Raw genomic sequence first — 12,741 nt, forward strand, 5'->3', positions numbered from 1 at the left:
TGGCTCTGGCTGGTATGGCTCAGTGGATTGAGTGCCAGCCTACAAACCAAAGGGTTGTTGGTTCAATTCCCAGTCAGGGCACATGCCAGGTTGCAGGCCAGGTCCCCAATAGTGGATGCCTGAGAGGCAGCCACACGTTGATGTTTCTTTCCTTCTCTTTCTCCCTCCTTTCCCTTCTCTAAAAATAAATAATTAATTAATTAAATAAATAAAAAGTATGCTTTGAAAACACATTTAATTTCAACTAAAGCGCTTCATAAAGTTATCGTCTGCTCTTTGACTCATTGTTTATTCTTGTTAGTGCTATGAATTTTTAAAAGAATAATTTATTTAAAAGCAGCAATGCCTAAAATTATCCTAGTCCACATTCTCAAATTTATCTAGCTCCATTTGTCATTTGACATGAATCTTCAGTCCATTAGCCTTCTGTGTCAGATTGAGTAGAATGTTGATTACGGGCAGCAGCTCTGGGCTCAGTGGTACACATCAGCCTTTTTGAGATCCTCATTCATCTTATTGTTACATAATTGCTGGATACACATTCAACTTTGTTTGCATTTGTGTTTTTATCTACCGTCTACACTATTTAGAAATCTTATCTGAAACAAAACTCATCAAACCTGCAGCATTAAGTAAGCCAGCTCCCAAAACTGAAAGTTGTCTGGCTACTCCTGAGAAGTCTGAAGACCCTACAGGAAGTGCTTCCTGTGTTCAGTTTCAGAACGTAGGTATTAAATTTTAAAACACTATTCATAATGTTTTTATGTTCTAAAGTCATATTAAAACTAAATTATTAATATGTACATGAAATTTCCTTTGCTTTAAGTGTTCACTCTTACTGAATACATATTTTCTTATTTAGCAGAACATTATTAACATTCTTATTTTATTCTTTGTGGGGTATTTTTTTAAACCACCTATGTTTAAATCTTATATGTAAATCTGTAATGAAGTAATGCTTTTCCTTAAAAGGATTCTTCAGGATACCATGGTGGGAACACAGAATTAATTATGCTTAAAAGAGTTCAGGAAGCAGAGGAAAAATGGAGGGGCGCACAAGCCCTAATTGAGCAAATTAAAGTCACATTCTCAGAAAAAGAGAGAGAGCTGGAAAATAAGATGGAAGAACTAAAGAAGCAACAGGAAAAGGAACTCTTCAAGTTGAGTCAAGACAACTATATTCTTCAAGCCAAGGTACTAGACATGTTGTCCTGTGTTTCTTCATATTGATTAAGAAAGAGCGTGCACCCCTGATAAATGCATTGTCGTCTTTTTGTTCAGGGCTGTGTGGCTCGATGTAACTGCTGTGTAAACATGAGCAAGGTTCCTGAGAGCACCTCCTTACACAAGAGCCCCAAAACACCAAAATTTGTATTGGCTCATTTTGATCCTTTTATTCAGTTAGCAATCCTTTTTCAAATAAATCTCTTAGCTCACTGTGACCTTCAAAGAAAACAGTTCAGAAAGAACTTCTATAGGTCTGACTAAGAGACCTTCAGTTTGACACTGTGGAGCATTTCCGAGTAACTTTCATTTCTGAGCCATCATTAGCACAAACAACACTGTAGCGATTTAATTGTAGTTGGTATTAGGTTAATTTCATTATGCTTATAAGACTGTTATTCTTCCTCACTTCTCACTTTATCATCTCTTCCCCCAAATAAACAATTTCTGCATTTTTTTCAAGTTAAATAGCTTTGGAGAAACAAACAAAAAACAAAGGTGGTTACATTTTGGAGAACCAGCTGGTGCTGTTACTGAAGAAAAATTGAAGCAAATCCAAAAAGAAATACAGGAACAAGAGACACTTCTTCAAGGATATCAACAGGTATGATTTTTCAGCACATAGTGAGGTTGTTCTTGAGATCCTTTGATTATAAAAATAAGGCACATTAAAATATTTATGTGCTCATTTAACAGGTAATGGGAATTCTGGCAAAGATGAGGAAGTGATAATTTGACTAGTCTGAGCGTTTCTCATGGGCAGAATCGAAGTGGTTAACAGCATGGATTCTGAATTCAAAGCATCTGGTTTTATTTTTATTTTTATTTTTACTCAAATTTTATTTAGTTATTTTTCAAGTACAGTTTTTTGTCTATTTCTCCCATCCCAGCCCCCCCCGCCCCATCTCCCCACCTCCCTCCCATTTCCTCCCCCCCCCCCCCCCAGTCCTCATCCCTGTGTCTTTCATACTTGTTCCTCAAAGCATCTGGTTTTAGATGAGGCTGCGCCACCCGCTGTGGAGCCTTGGGCACTGTTCTCCAAGCCGATTTCCTCTCCCGTGAACTGGGGGTGATAGTAATGGTACCTTCTGGATAGGTGGTTATGAAATTAAAGTAAGGCAATGCAAATTAACCTCTTAGTGCCTGGCACAGAGTAACCAGTCAATGAATGTTGCCTGTTATTATTTGTAAGAGCTATGTTCCTTAAAAACTTTTTCTATTTCTGTAATGCTTTCAGTAGATGATATTGAATAGTTTTACTATTGTATTGAAAAATATAAATTTGAAATCACTTGAGAGTGAAAATTTTTTAATTAAATGGGAGAAAATTTGGGTGTCCTATAGAAGGCAGATATTTGTGACACGTGACGAGACCTTGGTCATGCTGTCAGCCAGGACAGGCTTGGTGACCTCCAGCCTGAGATTTCGTCTTAGTTCCTCCCTTCTCCCTCCCCTCTCCAGTTAGTTTTTACTTCCCTCCCCTTCTCCCTTATCACCTTTTCCTCTTTTGACACCTGTAGCCTAAGCATTACCACATCAAGAATGTCAATGTTTACTGTAAATGAAATAGCACTAATTTTGTGGGACATACTGCCTCTTGAGTTAGACCCTTCCAAACCCTTGGCCTGCCATTCTGATTTGCTATATAGAGCATGAGTTTTAAGGAGGATTCCACAAACCTATAAGTTTGCCAACCACCCCCTCCCAAAAAGAAATACAAATTTAATATCTATAAATAATACATTTATGTAGGTTTGGGGGCATCATTAATTCTGCAGATATTTAAGCACAGACAGTCTACCAAGCACAAGGCCAGACATGGTGAGGTGGTTCCTAGTTTTTATTAGATCCTCAAGGCTCCTTAGTGTTTATCAGATTCCTAATTTTCAAGAGGTTCCCACAGCACCTATGCATGGATTGGTGCTTTCTCTCTCTGATCTCACTGAGTCACTTTTTAGCTTAAAGTTCACCATGTAGGTGTGGTCTCTGCTCTGCCTTATTCTGATCTTTCAGAAACACCCAGTCTAACTCCCTGATCACAGAAAGTTCCAGAAACAAGCATGGACACTCATTGTGCCTACATCAGATTACCTCACTGTGGGAAGACAGACCAAAAACAAAAAAGAGGGTGAGGCAGTCCCACTGGCCTTTCCGTCCCTAGAGCACAGAGGCGGAGCTGGGCCACTCCTGCAGTCGCCCGCTGTGTGAAACACAGCGCCTCCTATTGACACTAGGCTCTTGGGGTTTGGAATTTTTGCAGCTCTTTAAAAAAATAAGCTGTTTGGAAAAAAATGTTTTCGGAAAATAAGTTCCCTTCTGTTGTAATATAAAGAATTCTTAAAAGATTTTGATTGCTCAAAAACTGTAATTTAAAAACCTTAAAATGTTTAAAGGATGTATCTGTTATGAGCATATGTGGTTGTAAGTAAGTACTACTGACTTTTAACTAAATGTTATTTTCTATTTATAAAAAGGAAAATGAAAGATTGTATAATCAAGTGAAAGATCTCCAAGAGGAAAACAAGAAAAATGAGGAGCGAATGTTTAAGGAAAACCAGAGTTTATTCAGTGAGTTGGCATCCTTGAAGTAAGTCCTTCTTAAATTCTTAAAATCAAATGTACTTAGATTGTTCCGAGCATTTTATTGTTATATTAATAATATCTTTTTATACTTAGAAATGAAAAAGTGTGTACACTGATTTACACTCGTAGCTCTTATATTTTTAATAGTCACTAGTTTTTCCTTTAGTATTATATGTCTAATACATATAGGCAAGTATTTTCAGCATATGTATATTTGAGTTTGAGATCAGTTTCAGAAAACTGGACATACAATACTTTTCTTGATTGATCATTACACTTGAGATGCTTATGAAATGCATATTAGTAATAATGCCTTCAGTGATAATGCTAAAAAAAATCATACAGTATCACTTTACTCTACTAGGTCAGGTTCCATACAAGTAGAGTCTCGGGTGGGAATCTCTGTGGACATGATTTCCTAGATAACTCTCAGAAGTAGCAAGAGAAGGAAGATGAGGGGTGGGTGGCAGTAGAGAAGGTAAGCAGGAATGTGTTCTCAGCCGAGACTGACTTCATTCTGCTCTCACCAGGGAGTTTGGGAGAACAGATGCATCATGTAGTTAGTTGGTCCCCTTGAGGCAAGAGAGGGCAGCCTTTTTTACCCCTGAGTGACGCAGTCACGGGCCAAGAGGCACCCCAGGAAGGAGTTGGGGGATATCCTCTGCGGAGCAGCCTTTTGTACCCCCAGCTGGTCTGTCAGGGGCTGAGGTGTGTCCCAGGAAGCAGTGGAGGGGTATCCTCTGGGCCAGGGGGAGAAATGTCTAAGGCATTTCTACAGAGAAGAATGGAGTTACCAATCAGCACGCACTGTGGTGGGCTGATGGAGCACCAGCACCTACTTAGGAATCATATTTCAGGTCTTTGGGATATTGCTACATTCAGCTTTAACATATCAAGTGAAAAATCTGAACCCATATACACGGGCATTGTAGGAAATGCCTACAGGAATGCCTATCTGCCTTTAGGAAATGATCACCAGTTGTGCATCATTTCACGTGAATACTATATCTACGCGTACTTCTTTCTTTTGTTGTTGTTGTTGTTGAATAGCCTGGGGTGTAAGAAGCAGGGCTGCTGTTAGCTCCTACTGACCTTTCATGCAAAACAGAAAAAGGTACACAGGTTGGGAAGCAAGGGCGCTATTTCATATATTTTAAAAAAAAAACAACAAGCACTCCTTTCCCAAGGGTAACAGTCTGCAGTTTTGATGCATGAACGCATTTATATCTTTCTTTCCAAATACTTCAATAAAGTATTTTAAAATATTACATCTTATGCCGCATGGCCTTTAAAATAGAGCTATTTCAGGATCCAAAACTGAAATTGTAAATGAACTTTCTTAATGAAACAGTAACTTTAGCACATTAGGGTTAAATGAGCACATGTGGGTTTTTTAATTTAATCTTTATTGTATTTTTTCCATTGCCATTTGGTCTCCTTATACCCCCCTCCCCTCAGCCATCACCACACTGTTGTCCATGTCCCTGAGTCCATTTCATTTTTTGCACAATCCCTCCACACCCTGCCCCCTGCCCCCACTGGCTATCTTCTGCTCTCCATCACGTATGGATTCTTAAACTCCTTATGTAATGTTTCTGGAAGGACAGAAAAATTGAATCCAAGGTAAAAATAGTAGATGGTTGTGTTAGTTCACACATGCACGATTGGTCTGGGACCATGCGACAAGGAGCGCGCAGCACCGCAGGGGATGCGCTGCCTGTCTTCTGGGACAGGGAGTGTGTTCTGAGAGTGGGAGGCAGTGCTTTTATAGTTCTGTTATTTAATCGTATATTAAATAAACCAATAGTCTCAGGGTTTTGGTTCATTTAGATTAAATATGAACATTTCTTCTTTTTAAAGTATTTTCCTTTTAAGTGGTATTTTACTGTTTAGATTAAACTTTATCTTCAGTGACTCACTTAGTTCCAACATCCGTTAAGAGTTTTCAGTTTCAAAATTGAATATTTTGTATCGAAAAGAGTGCCTCTTAAAAAATTTATTTTTCAAATAAATCAGAGAACAAATGCAGAAAAGTCGTTTCCTGTCTCAAGTAGTTGAAGACTCAGAGCCCACCAGAAACCAGACTTTTACAGACCTGTTGGCAGAACTACGGGTGGCACAGGTGAGTCGCACGAGGATTTTAATTATTGGCAATAGTAAAGGTTATTATAAAAATCACCACATGTGTAAAAAGTCTGGTTTTTGTAATTTATGAATAAATTAGACCCTTTTATAAATGTTATATCATTTAAAAATTAAGAAATCAAACATAGCATTTAGCATACATGTGACGCTAACGCAGAGGAAACAACAAAGTACTGGTTTTAGATGGTATCCTATTTATAATACAGTGTTTCTTCAGGCATTTATCATATGGAGCTGTATTGGAATTATAACATCTTAGGGCATGCGTACATTGTTTCAGACAAGTTCCTCTTGGAAAATGTACAGCAGAAATATACAAATAATTTGAAGATGATAGTTAGCCTTAAAACCTTAGTTGGCTTTTTACCCGTTTTCCTAAGTGGACTGCATCCTTCTAGGGGGCAGAGACTGTACCCACAAATATTTGTATCTGATGTACCTCATACAGAGGTAAAAATGCAACAGTTGCTCCCTAATTTTTCTTTATTTTTATTAATTGTAGTACAAAGAATATGGCCTAGGATTTTCTAGAGGAGTATTTATCAATGGGAGACCTTTTGGAATTTTGGGCAGGTTAATTATATTTTAAGCAAAACAATGTTATGTATTGCATGATTTTTTTTTAAGATTTTGTTTTTAGAGAGAGGGGGAGGGAGGGAAAAAGAGAGGGAGAGAAACATCAGTGTGTACGAGAAACACTGATTGGTCACCTCTTGCACGCACTCAGCCAGGGACCTGGCCCAGCCCACAACCCAGGCATGTGCCCTGACCAGGAATCAAACCAGAGGCACTTTGGTTTGCAGGCTGGCGCCCATCCACTGAGCCACAGTCAGGGCTGAATTGCATAATTTTTATAATCCCTGTCCCCAGTGGACCCACCAGGCATTGTAACCATCAAAACCACTGTTTCCAAACATCCCCTGTGGGAGGGCAGTTAATTCTCCCCTCTCTCTCCCCTTAAGAATCATAGCACTAAATACAAAAGCCCTTCCAATCTATTTGAATACTGTTGTAAACTAGAAAAATTCCAATTATGTACCACTTTTTAATTAGAAATTATATAAAGTAAGGTTACAGTTACATAGGAATTTGAATATTCCATAGTTTAATAATTGATGTTTAACAGGTCTTTGTAGTATATACAATGCAGCTTCAAATATGAATTCATTAGAGATCTTTTTTCAGATGTACATATATACAGAATAATTATTACATAAATATATAGACAGGTAAAAAGAAAGAATAAATCATTGGACAGGCCCCCATCCCCTTTATCAGTGGGCCTCAAAATTAGCAAATTAAAGAATATTGCCATAAGCCCTGGCCATCCATCCCTCAGGCATCCTGGTCAGACTCCCTTTCCCTCAGACGGAAAGCAACCTACATTGATGTTTCTCTCCCTCTCTCCTTCCGAAGATAAATAAATAAAATATTAAAAAAAAAAGAATATTGCCATATTTTATGACAACTTGGAAAAACACAGTAAAACTTTACAAGCATAGCATTAGTGTCATTTGGAAGCTGTTAGTGAGACTGCATTTTAGATTGTAAGGTAGTATAGTGAGAATTTATTTTTTTGAAATGTAACTATACCAAGTGTACTACTATGAGTCCAAGAGTTTCTTCAGCAGTTATGAGTTCAGTTCAGTGCACATTTATTGAGTATCTGCCATGTTCTTAGTCCCATCAGGTAGTAATAAATCAATCTTGGTCTCCATAGAGCTTTCAACCTGGTAAGAAGAGCATGTACACAAATCAGTGTCACATGAAACAAAGTAGCAAATGCTGTCCTATAGGTACAGTCAAAGTTTGTGCAAGTGCAGAGGAGGGAATAAAGAATAGCCTTATTTGAATGAAGCTCTGAAAGATGAGTATTACTTTGTCTAGCAGTGACTGAGGCCACTGAGAGTAGTGTGGAATGTAGGGCATCCTGAGAATTCATTCAGCATTTTCTTGATGTGCCAAGCATTTTTTATGCATTTGTGACAGATACAAGGGTTAGCAAAATAAAGTCCTGCTTTCAAATAAATATCTAATGTGTCAGGTGGTGATGAGTGTTGGGAGAAGAAAATAAAGCAACATACCTGGGGTCTAGGGTGGGCTTGCTGTTTGAGAAAGAGTGATCAAGGAAGGTCTTCCTGGGGCTCCATTTGAGCAGAAATCAGGATAAAGTGAAGGAGCAAGCCACCTGCTCTCTGGGAGCTAAGCCCTGGGGGCAGAGGACACAGTAAGTGCAAACACATTGGGGTAAGGAGCCTGCTGGGCATGTTCAAAGAACTGGGAGGTCTCTGGCTGGAGCGGAGTTGGGTAAGGGAGATTTGTAGTAGATGTAGCAGAGGCACAGGCAAGCCTGGGTTACGTGGCATTGAAGGGCATGATAAGGACTTCGGGTCCTCAGAGCATGGGAGCCACCAGAGAGTTTCAAACAGAGGAGTGATATGAACTGACTCTTTAAAACATTCCTCTGGTTACTGTGAGGAGAATAAACTGTAGCTACTGAATGTGGAGAAGGCAGACTAGTGAGGAGGTTATCATAATATCCAGAAGTTAGAACAGTAGATAAGAAGGTCATTCAGACTGGTGAGTTAGATAATTAGAACTGATATTAGTAGGTTGTGAGGAGCTATTAATCATTTGGCTGGGGGGGCGGTGGTAAAAATCAAAGCTAAATTTTAGGAAAAATAATTAGCAGTATTTGTGATGGATTGTGTGATACTACTACAATTTTTTATGGCTAAAAATAATTTGCCTTGTATTTCTATGAATATCAAGAAAGAAAAAAACAGTTTATTGGAAGACATCAAAAGACTGAAGCAAAACAAACAAGCTCTTGAAGTAGACTTGGAAAAAATGAAGAAAGAGAGAGACCAAGCCAAAGATCAGGTTGCTTATGTCACAGGTAAAACACTGAGCTAAAACAGTTTGTCTTTATACTCAACTGTTTAATCTTGAATTTAAGTAATAGCAATTGGACAGCATAAACAAAATGCTGTTCCTTAAAGTATTTTGTAATGGTTAGAAACATTTTTTTAATTGGTTATTCCTAGGTATTTGCATTTGATTGGTTTTGTCAGGAATAATTGTAAAATCAAGGATTATTTTGAATTTGTGCCATTTTATGTTTAGTTGTTTACATGTCTGTCATTCCAGCTGTACTTGACCTTCCTGAGGGCGTGGTCTGTCTTTTTATCCCTAAGTCAGAAATGTAAGCTCTCAAGTGTTTGCCAAGTGAGCAAATAGCACTGCACTATGTTGGTAGAAAGCACAAGGATAAGTATGGCATTCCCTACTAGGGAAAACAAAGAGGGTAAGAGAAGGATGCAGAAAAGTTTTATATAAAAAATATTACAAATAAACATGAGAAGGGTGCTAAATAAGGGTTTTAAGGAGCAGTGACATTTGAGCTGGGTCCTGCAGACTGGTAAGATTCAGAAGTGAAAGGATGGAGGAACGCTGCTCTGAGTGTTTCATGTTATTGAGTGAGCATGTGGGTTGGATGGCGGAATATAGGGCCGGAAAGGTAGACCAGAAGAGCTCCTGTCTGCCCTCTGTGATGTTAGAGTCTTCAGTGGAAGGTACATACAGTGAAATCCACTTGCCTGCTTGTGAGAAAATTACTTACATTTACTTCTCTCATCTGTAAGAACAGAATCATAACAGTGCCCATCATATAAGTTGCGTTGAATAAAGTCATGCATGGTAAGCACCTACTGATGTTTGCTATTGTTACTTTTTAATATGATTATAGGAATGCTTTATTTTTATTATTTTTAATATCTTGAATCCAGTATTTATTTTTTCATGAAAACAAGTTTACTTTTGTAAAAAAAAGTCAGAGGGAAAACAACTGATGTATCAACAATTTCTGCATAACCAACTTTGCTACAAGTTTGAGGATTTAGCTTATGGACATAACCTTCATGTCCCTTTATTAATAATAAGCTAAACTAGACACTACCTTACATACGTCAGTTGTTTTTTCTCTTATTTTTTCATAATACTTTTATTAGATAAGCATTGTTTTTCATTTTAAATCTTTCAATTTGTTTCTACATTTTGAGAAATTACAATCAAGTCATTAAATTGTTTATCTTGTAGGTGAAAAATTATATGAAATAAAAATTTTAGAAGAAACACATAAACAAGAAATAGGTCGTTTGCAAAAACGATTACAGTGGTATGCAGAGAATCAGGAACTTCTAGATAAAGATGCAGTTCGACTTAAAGAAGCAAATGAAGAAATTGAGAAGCTCAAACTTGAGGTAATAGATCATTTCAGAATATATTTCTATAGGTCAGCCCTATTTAATTCAACAATCAGGTCTTAGTCTTGTGCATTGAACCAATACTCTAAATTCTGTGAATTAAAATAGTTGGCTTGGATTTTGGTTTGCTTTTAGAGGTGTAGTTTATTTCAGATTAGACTGCAAATTAAATCCAAGCTCATTATCACAACCTGTCAGGTCTCCGGGTGTCCTGAACCCTGCCTGACTCTCTGCCCATACAAACCACACTCCCACAAATCACTCACCTCCATCTACACCAAATCTCCCACTGATTCTTGGACATGCCAAGCTTAAACCACTTGTTTCCTTAGCCTGCATTACTCTGGCCTTGGTTCTCCCTATGTCTTGCTCCTCATTGAGGTCTCAGCTCAGATTTCTACTCTCACGAAAGACTTTTTCTGGTCAGCCTTATCTAGTGTAGGTGCCAGTCTGTCCCTCTCCACCCCTTTCTTCCTATTCCTTCACTCTCTTTCATTTTCTTTACTGTCACTTTCTGAGGTTATTTTGTTAATTTAGTTTATTAGCTTCTCAACTGTCTCCTTCCACTAGAGAGAGCACAGGCACCACAAACAGGGACCTGGCCCAGCCTGTTTGCTGTCCGTATGTTCAGCAGAGTGCCAGCTCAGAGTTAATGAGCGAATGAATCAACTGTAATTGCGCCACCCTCCTGTTGTTTTCCTGGTATGTTTTAAACATACTTCTTAACATGTTTTTACTTACTGATAGGTTGAGAAACTGAAAGCTAAATCTGGAAATCCATCTATTCAGCAGAAGATACATTTAAAAGATAAAGCAGCTGATGCCAAAAAAATTCAGGACCTAGAGCGACAAGTATGTGTTAAGAGTAAATTTTCATTAAGGTATTTTATGTATGATCTATTATGCTTTTTCTTGTTTCAGGAGATCCTATAAGATGTAGTCAACCTGGAAATTCTTGTAGACCTAATGTGCCTCATTAGATGGTAGACCTATTAATGATAGATTATTTTGCATCACAGCTCTATCTGGGAAGGGGAAGCAAAATTTAGGAACTCTGGGTATAGAGTTAGGATTCCCTCTCCTGACAAAATATTGGCGACGGGAGTACAGGAAATGAAATCCTTGAGTTTGGAACAAGTTAGTGATGCTGGGAAGTATTACAAAACACCATGGAAACAGAACATTCAGCACCCCAAAGAGTTGGCCATAATTTTTACTATTTAGGCTTAAAAATACTTATTACATGGTCAGTGTAGCAGGGAGACCTTTTTCAAAAATCATATAGTAACATTCATTAGAATAAAAATTTTTTTCTTTGGAGTAGTTGTTTTGTGGGTTGGAATACTAACTTTTTCCTTCTTTTTAAAAAACTTTTCAATAGTGTAGTATTTCTATTCATAAGTAAGTATTAAAGTAAGAATTTTCAGCCTTGCTCCTAAGAGAGCATGATTCTGCAGTCAGGTCATGACACTTAAATGTATGGCTATTATTCTGTCACAAACCCAAAACTGTGAGGTCATCAGTGCACTGGATATTATCCCAGTTTTATGAGAAGAAGGAAAACTAAGCACAAAATTAACTGTATTACCTTTACATGACCTATTCTTACATTAAAAGGTATGACTTGGAAATGTCATTCACTGGTCCGCAGGAGAGCAACCACAAAAGTGATGTGAGAGCTAGAGATACTCTAAAATAACTGTACTCTAACATTGCTTGGCTTCTTTTTCTATGCTTAAGATTTAGATTAGTCAATATGGATTAGCCATCGAGAATTGTGAGAGAAAAAAGACCAAAGGAAATACTTCTCTAATAGGTAAAATTATTTTAAGAGAACTAACATAGAACTGAATGTGAGAACAATGTTAAACATGCTTAATAGCAAAATAAAGATGTGAAATGATGATTTTGACCAGAAATACAACACTTTACAAAAGTAACTTCCCTCTTTTGTTAATACTATATTTTAAAAAATGTACTTGTTTATGAGATTATATATTTCTAATATTATCAATAGTGTTTTATATAGTTTGTTGCATGTACATTTTAGATCTCAATTCTATTCCCATGAACATTTCTATCCTAATGATTTTAAACCTTAATATATATTTTATAATCAAGTCGTATCATATTCAGAATCATTTTGGAGCCATATATTCTGAAACAGATTACAGAATAAAATACCTTCTTTTCTAAAGAGCACATAAATAAAAATGGGGCTGAGTAGATACATGTTTTAATGAAAATTTCAGATTGTATGCATTTGTACATGCTTTAATTAATAGAATATTCTGTAATTTAATTTCCAGTGAGAATTTTTTTTAAAAAATCTACTTTGTATGACAGCTACACATCAGTGATTAAAGAATATTAAAAAAGAAAAAGAAGATAAAATTTGATTCCCCAAAAATGTAATATACATTTCAAGGTATCTAAATTGGACTGACAGTGTTTTTTAAAATCTTAAATTAATGCATTGTAAATATGTTAAAACAAATACACTTTTAAAATTTATTTATTTTAG

General features: G+C 37.1%; 1 protein-coding gene across 4 annotated transcripts in view; it reads left to right on the forward strand.

The window, feature by feature from the left end:
* CEP162 (centrosomal protein 162) overlaps window positions 1-12,741 on the forward strand; it is a 72,884-nt gene that overhangs the window by 37,688 nt on the left and 22,455 nt on the right. For all 4 annotated transcript variants that reach the window (XM_037143821.2, XM_053664912.1, XM_053664913.1 and 1 more), the window contains 8 exons: window positions 591-724; window positions 973-1,194; window positions 1,688-1,828; window positions 3,699-3,811; window positions 5,824-5,929; window positions 8,725-8,851; window positions 10,051-10,214; window positions 10,965-11,069. In XM_037143821.2, the coding sequence (XP_036999716.2) occupies window positions 591-724; window positions 973-1,194; window positions 1,688-1,828; window positions 3,699-3,811; window positions 5,824-5,929; window positions 8,725-8,851; window positions 10,051-10,214; window positions 10,965-11,069 (1,112 nt within the window). The remainder of the gene's footprint in view (window positions 1-590; window positions 725-972; window positions 1,195-1,687; window positions 1,829-3,698; window positions 3,812-5,823; window positions 5,930-8,724; window positions 8,852-10,050; window positions 10,215-10,964; window positions 11,070-12,741) is intronic.

This window comes from Artibeus jamaicensis, unplaced genomic scaffold (assembly GCF_021234435.1).
Source record: "Artibeus jamaicensis isolate MK-2021 breed Jamaican fruit bat unplaced genomic scaffold, CSHL_Jam_final contig_387, whole genome shotgun sequence".
Taxonomy (NCBI): Eukaryota; Metazoa; Chordata; class Mammalia; order Chiroptera; family Phyllostomidae; genus Artibeus; species Artibeus jamaicensis.